Source organism: Calliphora vicina, chromosome 1 (genome assembly GCF_958450345.1).
Source record: "Calliphora vicina chromosome 1, idCalVici1.1, whole genome shotgun sequence".
Lineage (NCBI taxonomy): Eukaryota > Metazoa > Arthropoda > Insecta > Diptera > Calliphoridae > Calliphora > Calliphora vicina.
Window position 1 is genome coordinate 63492432 of NC_088780.1, and position 21287 is coordinate 63513718.

The 21287-nt window shown below is 30.9% G+C and overlaps 1 protein-coding gene across 1 annotated transcript; it reads right to left on the reverse strand.

Annotated features, from left to right (window-relative positions):
• Nucleotides 1-16662: 16662 nt before the first annotated feature.
• Nucleotides 16663-21069, reverse strand: LOC135963143 (uncharacterized). The gene is made up of 2 exons (XM_065514920.1): nt 20894-21069; nt 16663-20825 (listed from the first exon to the last, which is right to left on the reverse strand). Exons 1-2 carry the CDS (start codon nt 20972-20974, stop codon nt 16857-16859), a joined length of 4050 nt encoding a protein of 1349 aa, XP_065370992.1. The 5' UTR covers nt 20975-21069; the 3' UTR covers nt 16663-16856.
• Between the last annotated feature and the right edge of the window lie 218 nt (nt 21070-21287).

Below are 21287 nucleotides of genomic sequence, written 5' to 3' on the forward strand. Positions count from 1 at the left end.
TGATAATATCTGTAAAATAAGGATAAGCTGCCCACATTACGACGATGTTCTAAAGTATCGATAAACCGGGTAACATTTTCATCACCTATAAGATCGACCGCCCTGCTTTGAACCCGGTCCAGCAGCTCTAGACTTGACCTTGCAGCTCCGGCCCATATGTGGGAATTATATTCCATTTTAGGACGAATGAAGCTTGTGTATATACGAAGAAGATCGGAAGGGGAGAAATATGTCCGACACCGTCTCAAGAAACCCAAGCACCTAAAAGTTTCCTTCGCAACATCGAATATATGACGATTCCAACGGACGTCACACTGTATTCTCGTACCTAGAATCAAAAGGTTATCTGAAACACCAACAGTTGTGTTACTCATACGAAGAATTGATTCTGGTGAAATCTCGAGACGTTTATGTGTCAATGGGCAGCATTGAGTTTTGAGTGCGTTGAAATTAACTCGGTTCAATTCACCCCATCTGGAGATTGTTGTAAGGTCACGATTTATCGAGTCGTCCATATTCATTCTTGACAATTTAATCTCAGAAATAGTAGGTATGTGGTCGAATGAATATGAGTGACAGATATTACTGTCATCAGCGAAAGAATAAATGGGATTTGAAGTGATTGTTAGTAAATCGTTCATGAAAATTAAAAAAAGGGAAGGAGAAAGAACAGAACCCTGGGGGACTCCAGAGTTCAATATGAATTTCTCGGAGCAAATACCATCTATTACTACCCTTATAGTACGACCACGTAGGAAACTAGAAATAAAACGAGAAAATTCTACCCCGACACCGAACGAGGTCAATTTCGAAACTAGTCCATCATGCCACACCCGGTCGAATGCCTATGAAATGTCGAGTGCGACTACTTTACTCTCTCCCATGCGGTGTATTGATTGACACCACTGTTCAGAAAGAAACGCCATTAGGTCTCCAGTTGAACGACTACTACGGAAGCCATATTGTCTGTCATTTAGAAGTTTGTTCGATTCTAAATAATTGACTAAGTCATAGTTTAAAATGCTCTCCATAACCTTCGAGAGCGCCGAACAAATTGCGATTGGGCGATAATTTTCGGGATTGGTGGGGTCACCTTTTTGGGGATTGGCTGGACGTTGGCAACCTTCCAACAATTAGGGAAAATCCCAGATTGATATGAAAGGTAAAAAAGGTTCCTAAGTGGACGGGCCAGCGATGATGAACATTTTTTTAAAACAAGTGCTGGAATGTAATCGGGACTAGGGGATTTATTCACATTGAGTCCGGATAGAACTTTCTTAACTACCCGAGTTCTGAAGAATATTTTAGGCATAATACAAGATACAGAGGGTATCACTGGCACCGATTGATTGCAGCCGGGAAGAGATGAATTTGTAGAGAAAATTTTAGCCAAAAGGTTTGCCTTTTCCTTAGCTTCATTTACAATACAGTCACCCGTACGAAGGGGAGGGATTGAAGCACCGGTGTTGTTCCGAATCCTCTTCACAAAGGACCAGAAACTTTTGCTGTTTTTGGGGGCATCAAGTATTCTAGCTCGTATGCGATCGAGTATGTTCGTACAGTCATTATGTGCCTGTCTACGGAGTTGATCAGTATGGGGATTCTTATTTCTACACCAATTCCGAAATGCACTATTTTTATTTCGAACTGCATCACGACAAGTTCTATTGAACCAACGTTTGTCCGTCGATTTGCTGGAAATTTTCCTTCTTGGTATGAATAGTTTCATTCCCAATATGTATTTAAAAAAAAATAATACTAAACCAAAAAACTAATTTTAATTAAAAATTAAATTATTTAAAAACAATATATTTTAAATAAAAAAATTAAATATTTACAAACAAAAAAGACAATGTACAAAAAAAATATATTTTTTTAAATAAAAATGTATTTAATATATTCAAAATTTTAATATATAGCAATAAATCAAATTACAAAAAAAAACAATATTTTTAAAATAAAAAATATAAATATAAAAAAAACTACACGAACCAAAGTACAAACTAAAAATATAAACAAACAAAGAAAAGAATTTCTTTAATTGAAAATAAAGTTATTTTAAATTAAAAATATTGAAATACCAAATTACAAACAAACTAAAAAGTATAAACAAATAAAAGAAAATAATTTTTTAATTGAAAATTAAGTTATTTTTAATTAAAAATATTGAAATAAACTAAAGTACAAACAAAAGAGATTTATTTATTTAAAAATTTTAAAATGTAATAAATCAAATTACAAACAAAAACAATATTAAAAAAATTAAAATATGTATTTAAAAAATAATACATAAACCAAAGCACAAAAAAAAACAATTTTTTAATTAAAAACAAGTAAGAAAGTATGGTCGGTCAAGCCCGACCATATAATACCCTACACTAAGTAAAAGAGCAAAAAAAATTTTTCTTTTAAAATTTCAATAATTTATATTTTTGAGTGATTTTCGGAAGTGGGGTTATATGGGGGCTATGACCAATTATGGACCGATCACCATGAAATTAGGTCGTGTGATTTATGTCTATATTAAAGTTTGCTATGTTGAATTTTGTGTGTTTACCAACATTTTTAAGCGATTTATGCACGTTAAAGTGATTTTCGGAATCGGGTCTATATGGGAGCTATGACTAATTATGGACCGATCGTAACAAAATTTGGTGACATGCATTTTGTGTATATAAAACTTATTTGGAGCGGAATTTGTGGAGATACATATATAAATGAAACATTTATGACCGATAAAGTCCAATTTCGGGAGGACATTTGTATGGGGGCTAGGTGAAATAGTGGACCAATTTCAGCCAGTTTCAATAGGCTTGGTCCTTGAGCAGAAAAAATAATATGTATCAAATTTTATCGAATTATCTCCAAAATTGCGACCTGTACTCTGCGCACAAGGTTTACATGGACAGCCAGCCAACCAGACGGACGGACGGACATCGCTTAATCGACTCAGAAAGTAATTCTAAGTCGATCGGTATACTTTAAGGTGGGTGTTAGACTAATATTTTTGGGCGTTACAAACATCTGCACAAACGCATAATACCCTCCCCACTATGGTGGTGTAGGGTATAATTAAATTATTTTAGGAAATGAAAACATATTTTTTGTAAACATTTAATTTTTATTAACAATTTAAATTTTTTATAAACCAAAGCATTTATATTTTTTGTAATAATTGTTTTCTTAATGATTTCTTTGTTTAATAAAAAAGAAATTTAATAAAAATGTTTCTTTTAAAAAAATATATATAATAAATGTGTTTTTATTTAAAAAGAAAGGAATCTAAATTGGTTTGAAAAATTATTAAAAAAAAACCGTAATCGACTAAAAAATCGATTATTGGGTTCGATTAATCGACTAAAAATCCAACTCGTAAATAGTTGATTGGCATAATCGTTAATCGATTATCAGCTTTCCATACCATTCACTAGTGTGTATTATATTTTTGACAGATTGAAGTCGGAAGCTTGCTGTCTTGAATGTGTTTAATGCCATGGTAGGCGTTCATATTGTTCAGGTTACGATGATTTTCGTCAAACAACCCCAATGTGAACAAAAGAGCGTAAAAATACACACATTTCATTTAGTTGCTTGATGTTGTAGATATTTTATTTTTTTACAAAAAAGCACACAAATTAAATGCCTCTATTTGCCTACCAATGGTTTAATGCATAAGAATATGTGTGATTTGATCTTACACAATTGTGCTATGGGTGTTCAACCCAGAGAAAAATTATTTTTTTTCTCAAATGCTGGAGTATTCGTACTATTCACTAGTGGTAGTTCTCAGTGGCTAACTAATTCGACGTAGCGGAACTAGTTCAATGAACTGCAGAGTGTCAAAAAAACCGGCAAATTTAAAAAACCGGTTTCCGGTTTAACCGAAAAGGTGTGTTTTTGAAAAAACCGGTTTTGATTATTGTCTTTCAAAAAAACCTGTTAAACGGTTTCGGTTTTTGTCTTCAAAAAACCGGTTAAACGGTTAAAATTTAGTTTTATTTGTGGACGCTACTTGCAATGTGCTAAGAATTGTGTACTAAATTTTCGGAAATTTAGCATTTTTGAATTCTTAAGGCTCTATATTTATGCAATTATTTTATATTTAAACGAAATATTGTCAAATGCTATAATTTATAATCTACAAAATAAATGAATATTTTTTAAAATGGTATCAAAGTTATTCATAAATATGTTTGAAAGAGCTTTAGAAAATATATGCAGGGTACTTAATGCATTATGTTGGACATCGGAAATGGAAAAATTTCAATTGATCTGGCCACAAATGAGATTTCGCTCCCAAACGTCTGCCATATTCAGATGAATATTCAAGCCGTTGTCGATAAGGTATTCCCAAGTCTTACAACCAAATACAACAATTCGGATTGGCTGTGGAAACGTGCAATTTTTGCACCAACAAATTATGATTTTAACAAGCTCAATGAACAAATACAATTGAAAATGTCTGGCGAAACAATAAAATACAAATCGATTGACACAGTAATGAACGAAGAACAAGCCGTCGTGTACGAACGAAGAACAAGACAGCTAGTAATACACATGAATATTTTATTATGAGCACTCATCACGATATTTAATAGTATGTATCTGAGTCAAGTTAGAGTTAGGAATATGAGATAATAATGATAATAGGTACTTATTCGTTCTTCTAATGGTACTTTTTGAATTTTCTTTAATAAGGCACATAGAAATATGAAATTAAGTACATACAGTAGCCCAAGAAAGTCTACATACAGGAAAAATTATTATGTTACTTTAATTTAAAGCAGTTTTTTTAGTTTTTTTTATGAGATATATAATAATACATGCCTTATGTCGATTTTAGCAAAAAAAAATAAAATAACGCCCAAAAGTTCACCGTTATTAGAGTTATTGATTCTGAGTAAAATAATGAAAAATTTATTCTCGGTCACGCCTACTTTTGGGTGGGCGGGGCTATTAAGTTTCATAATATTTTGAACATTAAAGCCCAAAAAACCAAAAAAAAACCTTATTTGACTCAGAATCAAAAATTCTAATAACGGTGAAATTTTGGACGTGATAGGAAATGTTGCTAAACCTGACTTAAGTGATGTTGATTTAATTTTTTTTAGTGTGAATTTATTTTTTTAACAAATATATTTCATTACTTTTAACTTACAAATACAGCTTTCAATGAAAGAAATTAAATTTGAATTCCTGTATGTAGACTTTATTGAGCTGCTGTATGTATATGTATATGGTTCTGAGTGAGTGAAAATTCAATGGAAATACTTATCGTACTTTTTATACTCTTCACCTTCGTGAGAAGGGTATATATGTATGTATAAGTTTGTCATTCCGTTTGTAATTTCCACAATATAATTTTCCGACCCTATAAAGTATATATATTCTGGATCCTTATAGATAGCGGAGTCGATTAAGCCATGTCCGTCAGTCTGTCTGTTGAAATCAATTTTCTGAAGACCCCAGATATCTTCGGGATCCAAATCTTCAATAATTCTGTCAGACATGCTTTCGAGGCGTAGATAGAAGGGTGCTGGGGTGGTCAAAACCACCCCAGACTCGCATCTGCCCACCCCAGATAAACATTTGGAAAGTCGCAGAAAGATTTTTTTGGATTTGTAGATTGTTCCGTTAAGAGATTCCTGTGCCCTAGAACATTAATCATGGGGTTTTTGGAACCCAAAAAGTTAAAAAATATTCCAATGTCAATCGTACAACGGAGCACATGTAATGTTTGGTTTTAACAAGCTAAAATAAAGGAGTCAAATCCGCATTACTATTAGTTCTGCTAGTTGCGAAAGAAGTTTCTATGATATGCGTAGAATATAACAATGGTTACGCAGGTCAATGCTTCAGGAACGATTTTCAAATTTAGCAGTTTTTTTTCCATTCAATTCTTTATAAAATTATTTGTACAAAGGCGTATATATATATATATATATATATATATATATATATATATATATATATATATATATATATATATATATATATATATATATATATATATATATATATATATATATATACAATATTACCTTTTTTAAATATAAAGAGTTTAGATATAAATAAATCTTTTCAACTCAAAAATAGTATTTTGTCTAACTAATATAATAAGGACAAATAACAGTTTAGATCAGGAAAATTAAAAAAATCCCCAAAAAAAAAAAATTATAAAAATATTTTATAAAATAAATTAGCAGTTTTAAATATTAAAAATGAAGTAGTTATGTTAGCAAACTGAATTTTTTGATATATTAGTTTTGTTTTAATAAAAAATTATTTTTTTTATAAAAAAAATTGTTTATTTTTACTATTTGGGAAGGGTACTTGACCACCCCAGAATAATAGTCTAGCTACGCTTATGGTTTTCTTTGCTTCATCCAAAAACCAACCAACAACAATGCTTAATGAATTTCTTTAAAAAAAAGAGGCATTTGTATATGGGGTGAACATCACTGGCTTATATCCAATTGTGTGGGAATCCACAAGTGGTGGCCTTATGGACTTTTTCTTTTTCTAATAGTACTTTATGAATTTTTTATAACAATAGACCTAGAAACTTGAATTAAAGTGAGGGGCGACTTTATGCTACTTTTTCTTTATTCGAATGGTACATTTTGTAATTTCTTCAGCAATGAATCTAGAAACATGAAGTAAAACTTATATGGACCCGAGTGACTGGGAATCCACAAGTGGCTGTTTTTGGTACTTTTTCTATATTTTAATGGTTCTTTTTGAATTTTCTATAATAATGGACCTGGAAAAATTAACCCTTCGTTAGTCGCAATCATTTTCAATCGAGACTAATCGCAATGTATCAAATTGATAACAATAAAATACAGGCGCGTTTGAAAATAATGGCCGACTTCATAAACGCAGTAATGCAAAGCAATTACAAGGCAAAGCAATACTTTGTGACATTCATCAACGCAAAAATGTTTTGTAAAACATCATAAATAAAAACAGTTCACAAATTTGACAGATGCTGCGCATGGACAAGCATTGCCATACAATAATGAACTTGCGACATTGTCAAAACAAAATCTATTGCGTTTATGAACACTATTCATTGCAGTGTTGCTTTGCAAAATGCGTTTATGAAGTCAGCCAATCTCTTCACTTTTTATTTCGAAAACATAAAAACAATATTAAATTCAAAGTATTTAAAAGAATAACACAGTACAACACATGATTTTGGGACTCAATTCTGACAATTGCACGTGAAAGTAGCCCCAAAAATAAGAACTTATGCATCATTAGTTTTGTCAAGTTGGCTGCCGTAATAATTTAATGGCCATACGATTTTTTTCCTCAAGGTGGATTTTTATCACTTTTTCTATATTTTAGCACGGTTATATCTCGTATACCGTACGGAATATCTCTTTTCTGGCTGAAGCAAAGTTGTATACATTGAATAGTAGAAAAAAAATACGGAACATACCTACGAAAAAGTTGCATCCAGTGTCTTAAAAATCGCAAAAATGCCAATTTTTTAAAATTGTTTACCAATTTTTCACCTTTTTTGCTCTATAACTGGATTACAAATCCAATTATGGACCGAACACCATGAAATTAGGTCGTGTGATTTGTGTTTATATGAAAGTTATTTATCATGAATTTTGCTTCTATACCATAATTTTTAACAGATTTATTCACTTTAAAGTGATTTTCGGAAGCGGGTCTTATATGGGAGCTATGATAATTATGGACCCGGTTTTTCTTCGAAATCTCGGTATTTTTGCGAACCGGTTAATTAAGAATGTTTTTAAAATTTCGGACTAAAATGATAATTGTATAAACATTACAACAAACATTTGGTCTGATTTGATAAAAATTGTCTATACAATTTTTTAACAATTACAATGATTCTAAATAGTAGCGGACGATGAGTTTACTTAAACACCTTTACAGAATCCATTGCACATGATGAAACTATTAAAAATTTAAAGTAAATTCAGCATTATTCTAGAAGTTTAGGCTAAATCTTACTAATGATTCATTAAAAACTTAGTGATGATTTTACCAAATGTTAAATTGAATTTGATGGACATATCTTTGATGTACATACCTTCAATAAATTTGACATCATTAGTGTATTTTGTTCTTAAAATTTTATTTTATTAATAATTTCGTTAGCTTATCGTACAAACGTGCTAAGTTTATTTTCATAAATTTTACGTTATAAAATCCTTGATATTAAAAATTTTTTAAATCTGTTAATTCCGTTTTATTACTTATTTGGTGCGGTTTGCACGTTGGCATCATCGGACTTTACCGCAACCAATATATTATTGAAATCAAATTGGCCTTCAAGATCGTTTATGATTATAAAGCAGCAACAATTGACGCCTTGGTAGCCAACACTGTTCGTGTTATTCGAGACATACAGCAAGCAATGCTCGAAAAGTCACTTATTATACCTTAACGAAGTGTAATGTAAATTAATCAGCAGACCGAAATTATAATGAATCCGTGCATAAAATGCTAGTTTATTTCCAAATTTAATTTTTTGAAAGATTTTAATTAAAAAACAAGTAAGTGCTATATTCGGCTATGCCGAATCTTATATACCCTTCACCTTTGTTGTGGATGCATTATTATTTTTTATAATTAGTAAATATGTATGTACATTGCCCACTTTCAGCGTACAGCATCCTAAATTTATCAAGAACACTTTTAACACAAACGAAAAAAAAACACCAAAAAACAAAGCAATAAAACAATGATGTTCATTTCATTGTGCTTTCGCGCTGAGTAACAACCAGTGATGTTAACTTTTTAATTTCGATTACCGTACAGCCCTAAAAAAATTACCGTTTTTTAGGTAAAATTACCGTATCCAAAGTTTAGTACAAAAATAATAATATTTTCTTATTGAAACAGGTTTATTTTTATAATTCAATATATCGAGGGCCTATATTCAAAACTCTCTATCTTAAAAAACAACTTTTCAGGAAAGCCAAAAAACAGTTTTTTGTCGCGTATTACTTGAGTTATTAAAATTCGGTATGCTAGAGGGTTTTTCTTCTCAAAATATTCAATGTGTAGATTTTTGGTAATTATTCGAACTTTTTTATATATATAATTTGAAAGTAAATTTTTAATTAGGCTTAAGTTCATTTATATTATAATTTATTTGTAATAATTCAAAGAATATCACTGAATACTAAAATTTTAGTATTCAGTGATATTCTTTGAATTATTACAAATAAATTATAATATAAATGAACTTAAGCCTAATTAAAAATTTACTTTCAAATTATAAATATTCAATGTGTATATAAAAATGAAAAGATAGAGGATTTTGCATTTTAATAGAATTAAACTATTTTGATTTCATTTATGCCATCTGTCAGTTTTTAACGTGATTTATTTAAGATAACGGCTAATAATACAACATAAGATAAAAAAAAAACTTTAAAAGTATACACTTTTTAAGCAAACTCCAACTTTAACCATTTATTTTTATGCCATGGAAATTATGTTTTCCAAAAACAAATTGGTAAAATATTTTCATGGTAATTCATTTTTTTAAATGATTGAAAAATGTAAAATTCATGTTCAGCATTCAAAAATTAGTAGGAAAACATGAATTGCAAGATGAAATTATTCCAAAAAAATATTTGAAAATTATTTGAAAAGATAGAGGCTTTTGCATTCGGAAAAAAATAATTGTATAACATAGAGAAAAACAAAAATGCAAATAAAACAGCAAAAGACAATAGGTTGTAAGGAATTCACACCATAGATGAGGGCTGTTTTACTGAACATTTTACTATCAAAAAGTAATTTTCGTGAATATCAAAGATAGTGGGTTTTGAATATAGGACCATGTTTGTAAAACAGCAGAATGTCATTTTTATCAACATCATTTATTTGCCTTATAATATAAATTCAGTATCTATTTATTTAAATTCATCCATTTCAACAGCTTCTGGGAAATGCAAAACTAAAGGAATTATAGAAATATTGGTATCGAACAATTGGGGATTTATTACGATCAGTTTTTAATACTAATTTGTATGTTGAAATATCCATACTTGAAAGACTTGCGATTACTTTACCGCGTAGATATATTTTGTCTAGTGGTAGTTGGTTATCATCATCCTCAAAGTTTTATGATTATTTTAATGAGAAATATGTACATTATATGTAGACACATTATGGAAATATAACGTTTAGGATATAATTTTTAAAAATTTAAACTTTTTAAAATTACCGTACAAATGTAGAAATTACCTGCCTACCGTACGGAGGTCTAAATTACCGTACAATACGGTAATTACCGTACGGTTAACATCACTGGTAACAACACACATATTCTTATTCTCTTTAAAAAAGCATAACAAATGTCTCTTTTTTTTCAGAAATTCATTAAGCATTGTTGTTGGTTGGTCTTTGGACGAAGCATAGCAAACACACGCGTTTCAATTACAATTGAACACAAAACAACAAAGTCAGAAATAAATAAAAAAAATTGAGAGAATTTCGTCCGTATAATGTATATTCTTTTATTTCCTTAAACTTTAAATTACATTCATTTAATAAATTGGTTATATCTGGCAAAAATTCTATATCTAAACATTCTTTATTTTGTTCTTATTTTAAGTGTTTGACATTATGTTTGCTGGGTAGCTCTCTCACCAATACATCTTCATTTTTATTTTTGAACATCACTGCAATAAAACCAACACACATCCAAACATACGTTTTGTTGCTTTTTGTCAAAACAAAACCAACCCTGCCAGCAATTGGAAGTTATATTTTCGATATGTATACTAAAATGGATCCATTTTAGTATATATACTTAGTATATATACTAAAATGGATCGTTTTTTTTTTTATCATAATGTACTTTTTAATATTATCTATTAAGTTATTTTTTAGGGATCTTTGTTTGTAACTAAACTGTACTTTAAGATGAGCATAATTCGATAGTAATGTAATTTGTTTTTGTAAAAAGTTTTTTATATGCTGAGTAACAATTTTGCGACACAAAAGAGACACATTTTAGTATACATATCGAAAATATAACTTCCAATTGCTGGCAGGGAACTGTGAATTTTTTTTAAAAATGTAAATACGTATTCCAATTAGTTAGTGAAACATATTTTATATAATTTTTTATACACTAATTTTTAATTAAAGTCGTATTAAGTTAAGTTATATCATTATTTTATTTATTTTTAATGTAAATACGTATATGAATAGTGTTTTCAAACTGGAATGCAATAAAATATTTCCATTTTAATGCAAGAAGCAGAATTGGAAACATTATCTTCTCTCTGGACACTTTTTAGACATAAATTTAGATATAATAATAATACACTAAATGGATAGAATTGGTAGGTATCATATGCGTGGCACGTTTTCTCCCGCACTGTGACACTATTACGATAAGAAAGCGATATCATATTCGATGAGTTTCAACTTCAAGATGATACGTTTTGGAACACTGGATAGTAATTGTTGGCAGGGAATATACGCAAAGCAATAAAACCAACACACAACCAAACATACGATTAGTTGTATAAAAAACAACAACAACGCCAAAAGAAACAAAACACAAAAAAAACAAAATACGCAAAGCAATGAAACCAATACACATCCAAACACATTTTGTCAAAGCATGCAATAAATTGTGTTTTTTTGATGAAGTTTTCAGAGGTTGTCTCGGATTTTTGCTCATATCTCCGTTATTTATGGACTGATTTTGCTGATTTTAAATAGCAAAATTCTCAAAAGCATGTCTGACAGAATTGTTGAAGATTTGGATCCCGGAGATATCTGGGGCCTTCAGAAAATTGATTTTAACAGACAGACGGACATGGCTTAATCGACTCCGCTATATATAAGGATCCAGAATATATATACTTTATAGGGTCGGACAATTATATTGTGGAAATTACAAACGGAATGACAAACTTATTTATACCCTTGCCACTGGTACCGTGAAATAGCTCCCAATGAAGTAATTCCCATCAAAAATGAAATAATTCCCAAACTTGAAAAATGAAATAACTACCAAAGGGTAAAATGAAATTACTCCCAATAATCGGCGGTTTCATAATTTCAAAAATATTACTCCCATAAAAGCGAAATAACACCCAATGAAATAAATCCCAATAGAAATGAAATAATTCCCAATCCTAAGGGAAATCCAAAGCCTATGGCGTAGCGCAAAGTTTTACTCCTCTGGGATGTTTCAAAAACTGGCTTCACTCAGAAAAGTTGTTTTGCATTGCCGGCCTTCGGCCGGACGCTAAGGTTTTCTCCTCCGGGGTGTATCAAAATCTGGCTTCGCTCAGAAAAGATTTCTTTCATTGCAGAAAGGTTTTATAATATTTCAGAAAGCCGATTTTCATTTCGCACCAGATTAAGAAATCGTTGCAACCTGACAAAGGCCGACGATGTAAAAAGAATCTTTTCTGAGCGAAGCCGGTTTTTGATACACCCCAGAGGAGAAAATCTTTGCGCAAAAATGCAATGTAAACAATTTTTATGAGCGAAGCCAGTTTTTGATACACCCCAGAGGAGAAAACCTTAGCGCCCGGCCAAAGGCCGCAATGCAAAAAACTTTTCTTAGTGAAACCAGTTTTTGATATTTATGGGTTCTGGTTTTGCAAAGTAGAACAAACAAAAATGAAATAACTCCCAATACAGTGAAATAACTCGTAATTCCCAAAATAAAATGAAATAAAACCCAACAAAAATTTCATTGGGAGTTGTTTCATTGGAAGTTATTGCATTATGAAATAACTCCCAACAAAAAATTATGAAATAACTCCCTATGTGTTAGGAGTTGTTTCATAATGAAATAAGTCCTAAGTTGTATGAAAATTTTTTAGGGTGTTATTTCATCTTTTCGTGGGAAGTTATTTCATTTGGGAGTTATTTCACGGTACCTTGCCACTCATGGTGAAGTGTATAACAAGAGAGCTATATTCGGCTGTGTCGAATCTTATATACCCTTCACCAAATTATACTTCAAAAACAAAATTTTAAATATTTTTAGGTAAACAAAATTAATTTTGCTTTTGCATTTTCATATTTTGAAAAAAAAAATTTTTTTTTAAATTAAAATTTTTTTTTTTTTAATATTTATCGAAAAAAAAACATTTCATGACCAAAAAAACTTGTCCAACTAACTATGGTTTTATAGACGTCATTGCAAAGGTCTTTGAAATATCTATCATTAGATATCCATATTGTCTATATTAATGACTTAGAGCTAGTTTCTTACTTGTCAGTTACACTCAGCTTAACACGCTGTTATATTAATCCTGAAACATATTTTGCCGGAATTTAACCAATGATTGTGTTTCTCACTAGTGGATTAATTTTGTTAGCATTGCCATACTTTTCAGTCAAATCACATGTTTATTCTTCAAATTTTTTCATATAAATATGGCAATACTATACATTTTATAAGAAAAAGCAACCGCGTTACATAACTTTTTTGGTAAATTTTAACTTTCTAAAAGAAAAAGCGACATAAAAGTATATAAAATGTATATTAAAAATTATATTGATGTTAATAAAGCAAATAAAAACAAAGAGCTGCTGTGCTGAATTGTTTATTTTATTTTCCATCTGTTTGTGCTTTGGCATTTTATACTTAGGTTTAACTCACCAATGATGCTCAGTTAAACCTAGATTATATAGCATATAAACAATAAGTGAGAAACACAATTTTTAGTTTAATTTAGGTTTAAGCGAAGAATGTAGATTATCTCTATCCCAGAAACTAGCTCTTAGTAATCCAGATATAGGTCAAAAATCGAGGTTGTCCTGTTTTTTTCCTCATATCTCAGCCATTTGTGGACCAATTTTGCTGATTTTAAATAGAAAACTTCTCGAAAGCATGTGTGACAGAATTATTGAAGATTTGGATCCCGAAGATATCTGGGGTCTTCAGAAAATTGATTTCAACAGACAGACGAACATGGCTTAATCGACTCCTCTATCTATAATAGTGTTTATAAACCGGTTACCGAAAAACCGGTTTGTCTTCGAAATCTCGTTTCTTTGCGAACCGGTTAATTTAAAATGTTGATTTTCGGTTAACCGGTTTATCCGGTTTTTATCACTCGGTTAACCGGTTTTTAAAATTTAGGTCTTAAATTAAGAAATGTCATGGTTATATGCTTTTTTTATTCATTGTACACACATTATTGGTCTGATTTGAAATCTAAACGGCTGATTTACAATACAAACCTATTTAGATTGATATTTTTATGAATTACAATGATTCTAAATAGTAGAGGATGATAAGTTTATTAAAAACTTTTTCAGAATAAACTGCACATAATGAAACTATTAAAATTTAAATTCCGCATCTGAATAATGATTCATTATAAACTTAGTGGTGATTTTACCAAACGTTAAGTTGAATTTGATGTGCATACCTTCTTTCAATCAATTTTACTTCATTAGTGTATTTTGTTCTTAAAATTTTATTTTATTAATCATTTCGTTAGCTTAGTGTACAAAGTCTTTTTCAGAAATATTACAGGAGAGACAAAAAACGTTCTAAAATCCATGATTGAAATATTTATGAATTCTGATAATGGATAATTGGTATGATTTATAATGACAAATAAACACAGCTAAGAAGAAGTGCGTTTGCATCTTATAGGTCCTTTTTTTCTCAAGGTGATAATAAATTTCAAAATTGCCAAATATTTAATTAAAAAATTGATTTACATTTTTTGGTTAAAATTTAATGAATAAACCAATAATTAAAACAAGTATTATATAGCTAGTAACATATTTATACTCAATTCCATTTGACTGAGATAATAATTTTGAAATTTTTACAAAATAAAATGGACTTAGCACTTTTGTATATTCATATTTATTTAATATTAACCATTCCTGTCTACTAAAAACTAAAAATTTTCAAGCTGTATATACTTTATTGGACATTTTATGTTTTCTACAAATATATGACGGTTAACCGGTTTAACCGTTTTTTTCGATGTCGGTTAACCGAAAAACCGGGTTTCTAAAAAAGGTCAATTTTCGGTTAACCGACAAACTGTTATTTTAAAAAGTCGGTTTTTTATAAATGTAGAAATTACAAACGGAATGACAAACTTATATATACCATTCTCATGAAGGTGAAAGGTATAATAAGGTTTTAGATTAATTTTTAATTTGGAGTTGCTACACTATTACAGTAAGTGATGTATAATGTATTATTTAATGTACGTACGTACTATGTTCCAATTTTATTTATGTGTAATAACCAGGGAAACCGGAAATATGCTCTAAAAAAAGTGTTTTAAGCGCTTTAAATATGCAGTAAAAACTTTAAAATATACTCTTAAAATTTAAAAAATATACTCTTAAAATAACAAACTTTTACATAATTTTAAACCAAAAAATATACTTTTATTTAAAAAAATAAACAAAAATAACATGAACTAAAACAAATGTAACAAAAAATAAATACAACATAAAAACAATAGGAACTTAAGCTATGAAAAGGCCTCGAAAGGTATTTTTTGATGATATTTTATATAAATATAAAGTCACTTCTTCAATTAAGGATGTTATTGCAATAAATTACAAAATATTGACTTAAATTTTCAAATAAAAATCGTTATCTATTGGATCTGAAAACATTTTTATACATAGAAAATGTTCTTTCGACATCAACTGATGTTATAGAAGTAAATTTAAAAGACAATATTTCTTTAACACTTAGACCCCTTTTACAATGCAGAAATTGAAAGGCAGACAGACGAAGTTTGTGGGCGAGGGGTTGAAGAGGTAGAGTGTGTTTTACACAGGTTTAGGTTAGTTCAAAAGAGAATGAGAAAAATGTCTGCCTTTCAATTTCTGCATTGTAAAAGGGGACTTATAACGGTTAAGTTTGATTTAATTAGAATTAAAATTTGATATTTAGATGGCGCTATTATTAAAATAGTGCTTATTTTATATTAATAAAAGCCATCTATTTTTCAATTTTGAATTTTAAACAAAGGAAGCAAAAAATCTGTAACACAACAGCGAAAAATAAGTAAGACAAAATTTGTTTTTGATAAAGTCAAAATAAGCTATTAAACAGTAAAATATCGTCTAAAAACTCAAAAATATGACATAAATATGCTCTTAAAACAAATATATGCAAAAATATGCATTTAAGGGTAAAATATGCAAAAATATGCACTAACAAATCGATCACAAAATTCTTAAATATTTCTGAAACGTGTAAATATCTTATCCATGTGCTCATTAGACTCACCAGAAAAACATGCATTTGCATATTTTGGTTTCCCTGGTAATAACTATACAATACTTACTCGTAATAGTGTTATTGTGTTATTTTGTTTGTGTTCTCGAATTAAATTAAGTACAACACAATACAATTAATTTAACGAATTTACGCATTACAAATAAATAAAAGATACGACCGCCTAGTTCCTTAAAAAAAGAATCGCCTATCGTCAGTTATTGTTGAGCATTGACTCAAAGCGGTTCTAAAGTCGTTCATTAAAGTGAATAATTCATACGGGAGAAAAAGGATAATAAATTAATAAATACTTTTCCTTTACTATTTCTAAGTGTAAAGTGAAACTATTGCAAAAACTATATAACAAAAAAAAACAGTATTCAAATATTTATATTAGACTCATTGAGAATTTATTAAAAAATAGGACTTTTAGTTCAAATACATTATATGCATATAATATACATACGTAAATAAATAATTGCTGATATATAATGTATGTAAGTACAGAAAATTAATTTTAATTTTATAATAAATATATATGTTTGTGTATATTTTCTATTATTATTGTTATTAAAAATTATCATTTGTCGAGATTTATTGAAGCATCTAGTTAAAAACTTTGAGTTGACTCTTTCATACTCGACGAATTTTCCATGTTCGGTTTTAGGCCACACAACTTCATGAAATATCCATACCACATGCGCCGCGTTACAGGATCCATAAGAACGAAATACACAAAAAGAATAAAGCCCTGTAGTGTGGCAGTCAGACAAAACAAATACGAAAATACTAAGCCGGCTTTCATGGCATTCAAAAGTCCAAAAATCCATGTAAATCCTAAAAGGAAAAACAAAAGTACCAATAGACGTATTTGTGATATTGCTATACTTTTTTCAGTGTGACGTATAGATCCAGCTGGATGTTTAAGAATATTATATATGACAACTACGAATATGACTAAGTTCGCAATTATGACCAGAGTAATGGGCAAAACAATGCCGATGTAGAAAGAAAGGCCAGATGGATAACAAAGGGGATTAGTCGATTCGTTTTGATGAGGAATATAAGAATCGCTATCAAACACAAGTACACATGCTACTGGAATCAGAGGTAAACCCCAACCCAAAATGGTTGATTTTATGAAGAATCGTTTAGGTCTGGTATTGCCAAAGACCTGGACATAACGTTTAAATTGCAGATACGCAATGATAACCATCCAACAGAACTGTACGAGTACCGAGTAGTGTAAACAGGCGCCTATAGTAATGCAACTGGTAAATATTTTGTTGCTTATCAGATGATATGAGTTCTCTTCGGTGTTCACAAAGCAGAAGAGAATCATTTGCAGAGCGATTGCAGCTGAAAGTTGAAGCAGGACTTTAGAATTGGCTTTTTTGCGCCATGAACGAAATGTACAGGCCGTCACAAATATCCCAACAATACCAAACAGGGAGAGCGAACAGCCCAAAAGTGTAATTATATCCAACGCCTGTTTATGAATTTTTTTCTCAATAACTTCGACATCGGAATCTACAGATAGTTTGTAGCTGCCGCCAATCAAATATGCGAATGGTGTCAGGTGCGTACAGCCGCAGAGCACAGTATTGTTGTTCAATTCAGATCGACTTATCATCATAACGCCATCACTTGCCCACCTCTGATAATTCCAATAACTACAATACTGTTTCTGCTGTTGTGTATTGTTGTAGTTGCCCGCCCCGCTTATATCAACATCATTGACGACGGTCAAAATGAGCGGTAAAATTTCGGGCAGGTCCTTATCATGTCCAGGAATTGAAATTGATATTACTTTTCCATCAACAGCTTTATCTGATGTCAGATCCGTTTCCTGAAACAATTTATCGTTGGCATAGATTTTGATAACCACCTTTGGTTCGGGACGTTGTGTTTGCCATGTTTTATTCGACATCATTGAAATCTCATCCAGACGTTGCCACAATGAAGTGGGTACAAAAGTACCCATTAAAATATTCGGCTCATTAAGTAACTCGTCCACGCTCTGATTTGCCAAAATAAATCTGTAGTATTCATTCTTAAATGCACCTCTAAGAATACCTTCGTCATAGAATTCTTCACCACTATTTCGGTCTGTCCGAAATAACGCAATACCCGTTACATTAGCCACCAAAGGATTAATGATAAAAGCTACAAAATTTGTAGCTATTTTAACTACTACGCCCACATCTAAATACTCAATGATATCGATTTCTTTGTCGTTCTGGTTCATTAGATTTTCTAAAGGCATGGTTTGATTGCTAACGCTGCTTATATTTTCTTGAAATGTTTCCAATGACGACATGTGATCTATCAGGTATTCGAATGCATCTAATAAAATATTTGTAGAATTGAGTGCGATTGATGGACGAATAACGATATCATTGACCTCAAGTATATAGTTGAAAATACGTACAATTTCCACAGTTGTTTCTGAAATGTTATTCGTAGACCCTGGTTTCTGTTCGAAGTAATAATTAAATGTGTTCCATTCAGATGTTGGATGAACTGGGAGTGTTGATGGTCTAGGGGTAACTTTAAGCATTGTTTTGATTGACTTACGTATTATGTAAGCCAAATAGTACAGATCAGCTGGAATTAGATTCTGCAGATTTGATTCCAACAGTTGTCTTACATCTTTAATAGCCCTTTCTGGCTGGTCTTCTGAAGTTTTTGTTATATGCATGGTATATAGGCTTCTTGTAATTAGATTAGGTTCTGTGACAGTGATGCAGTCATCTAATGTTAGCTGCTCCCAATAAGCTCCGCCAATAAAATCACCCAGACACCTTCGGGTAATAGGCAAGCCGTTTTTTTGCAAGCAGAATTTAGACTTGGTCGCTGATTGTCCGATATGTGCCAATATCCATTCGTTTTCGGGAAAACAGAACTGAGTACTACGCACTGTATGACTAAAACGAGGCTGATATTCTTTTATTAAATTTATTAGTAGATCTCTGGCGCTCATACGAACTGCAGTATCGTGGCGTACTCCCTTATCATCCTCAATACTGTTGTCTTCTTCGCTGTGCTGTTCATTGCTTGTATCTACTGCTGATGATTTGATCGATATAGTAGTATGGCAGAGACATCTTAAGTAAGATGCATTCGGGTGGAAATATATAATATCCATAATTCGTACATTATGAATGACCAGATCATTAAGATGTTTGTACTTTTTTCGAACATTTTTAATTTCATCTTTAATACGCGTGGCCAGTTGTTTCATTTGATCTTGACTAAATATTAAGTGGTCGGCGTTGAAAGGAACTTCTATTTGCATCGCAAAGGCATGACCCTTTTTAGCTTTGGCGGCTACGACTTTTGTCGACGATACGTGAGTGAAATTGAATATTGTATGCGCTTCACACCAGTATTGTCCAGGGTCATCACTTTTTATTTTTAGCTTAAAGATTGTCTTCGTATTTGATGTATTCTCCCAGATTTTTTTTATTTCCACTCTAGACAATTCCCCATAGTCAGCATTTGTAAAACAATGTATGCTGTTCTCCGGTTTGTCGTTGGACCAAACATAAAACTTATTATAAACGGTCAAAATTAACGAGTCAAGATCAGAGTCCATCCTCAATATCATCTCAACATTCTTGCGGCTTTCAATGTGCTCGATGCACAGACCATGAATTTTGTTTTTAGATGAGACAATTTTCATTTTGTTATTTTCTGGTTTTAATGCCCATTTTCCATTCGGTACCTGTATGTTACCCTCCACTTCTACATATTCGTCGTTTACGATATTAAACTCTTTAAATATTAGTTTTATGGTATTTATTTTTGTGAAGTACTCCGTAACTTTAAGCATACGAAAGTCATCTGGATACTTCTGGCCATCCCAAGTTATTCCATAACACTCATTTGGCCGATGACTTAAGGCCCCAAAATCTTGAGGACAACCTGATTTTGCAACTAAATGTTTCTTAAAAACACATACCGAATAATGCAACTCTCTACAATGAGTCATTGCAATTCGCATTGTTGAACGATCATGCTTTCCAACATCTCTCTGTATATGAGCAGCTACGCAATGTTTATCTGATAACGTTCTGCTGTTTACTGATAAATATTCCCCTCTGTCTTTGTACAATTCATTCCATTGTTTACCCGGCAATCGTATTACAAATGGATTAAATTCGTTCTCCTCATATCTTTTTACGGGCAACCAGAAACTCATAATTTCATATTCGTTTAATAAGAACCTTAAAATTGCATTATCAATATCATTATATCCCATCAGAATATTCGATCCGTAGTAGAAGTGCTCGTCAAAAGTCTGTGGTTTTGTTGAAATCTTTAGACACACGTATTCATCATTCACAAGCAACTCTATTAAATCATCTGGGCATTTGATGTTTTTCTTAACGAACTTTTCACATTGAACTCGATTTGGAAACCATTCGCCTGTTTCACTGTCACAGTGTCTCAAAACAATTGAGTCATTCTCCCAACACACGTCTGGCTGAGATATTACATAGTCCACGCGATTCTTATCATTTATCTTCCATTCAAATGTTCCATTACTTGATGTCTTTTCCTCCGGACAAGTTTTCTAGAAAATTAAAATAGTCCAGCTAATATATGTTTTAAAATTCGACGAAAATTTAACAATGTACATACGAAACTCCATGACACTGAAAGGCGATTCAATGCAAATACCAATAAAATCCCACAAATCAACTTCTTTAGTCTCTTTTGCATTTCCCCCACAATTTATTCAAAAATACTTCTTAACTTAATTAAGTTCAAATGATTGTATTAACCGTCCGCTTGGCCTTTTACTAACAAGTTTATCAATCGTCCCAACAAAAGATACTACATAATTACTACTAGTGGTATGTAAATATACATACATATATACTTTGTTTCTGGAATCTGTTGTTTATTTCGTTGGAGAAGATAACATTTTTTATTAATTTTTTCATGCATTTGAAATTGTTTTATCTTATTTTCACGTAAGATTACCGGATCGTGTAAACATTCATTCATACACAAATATACATTTATATTAAAA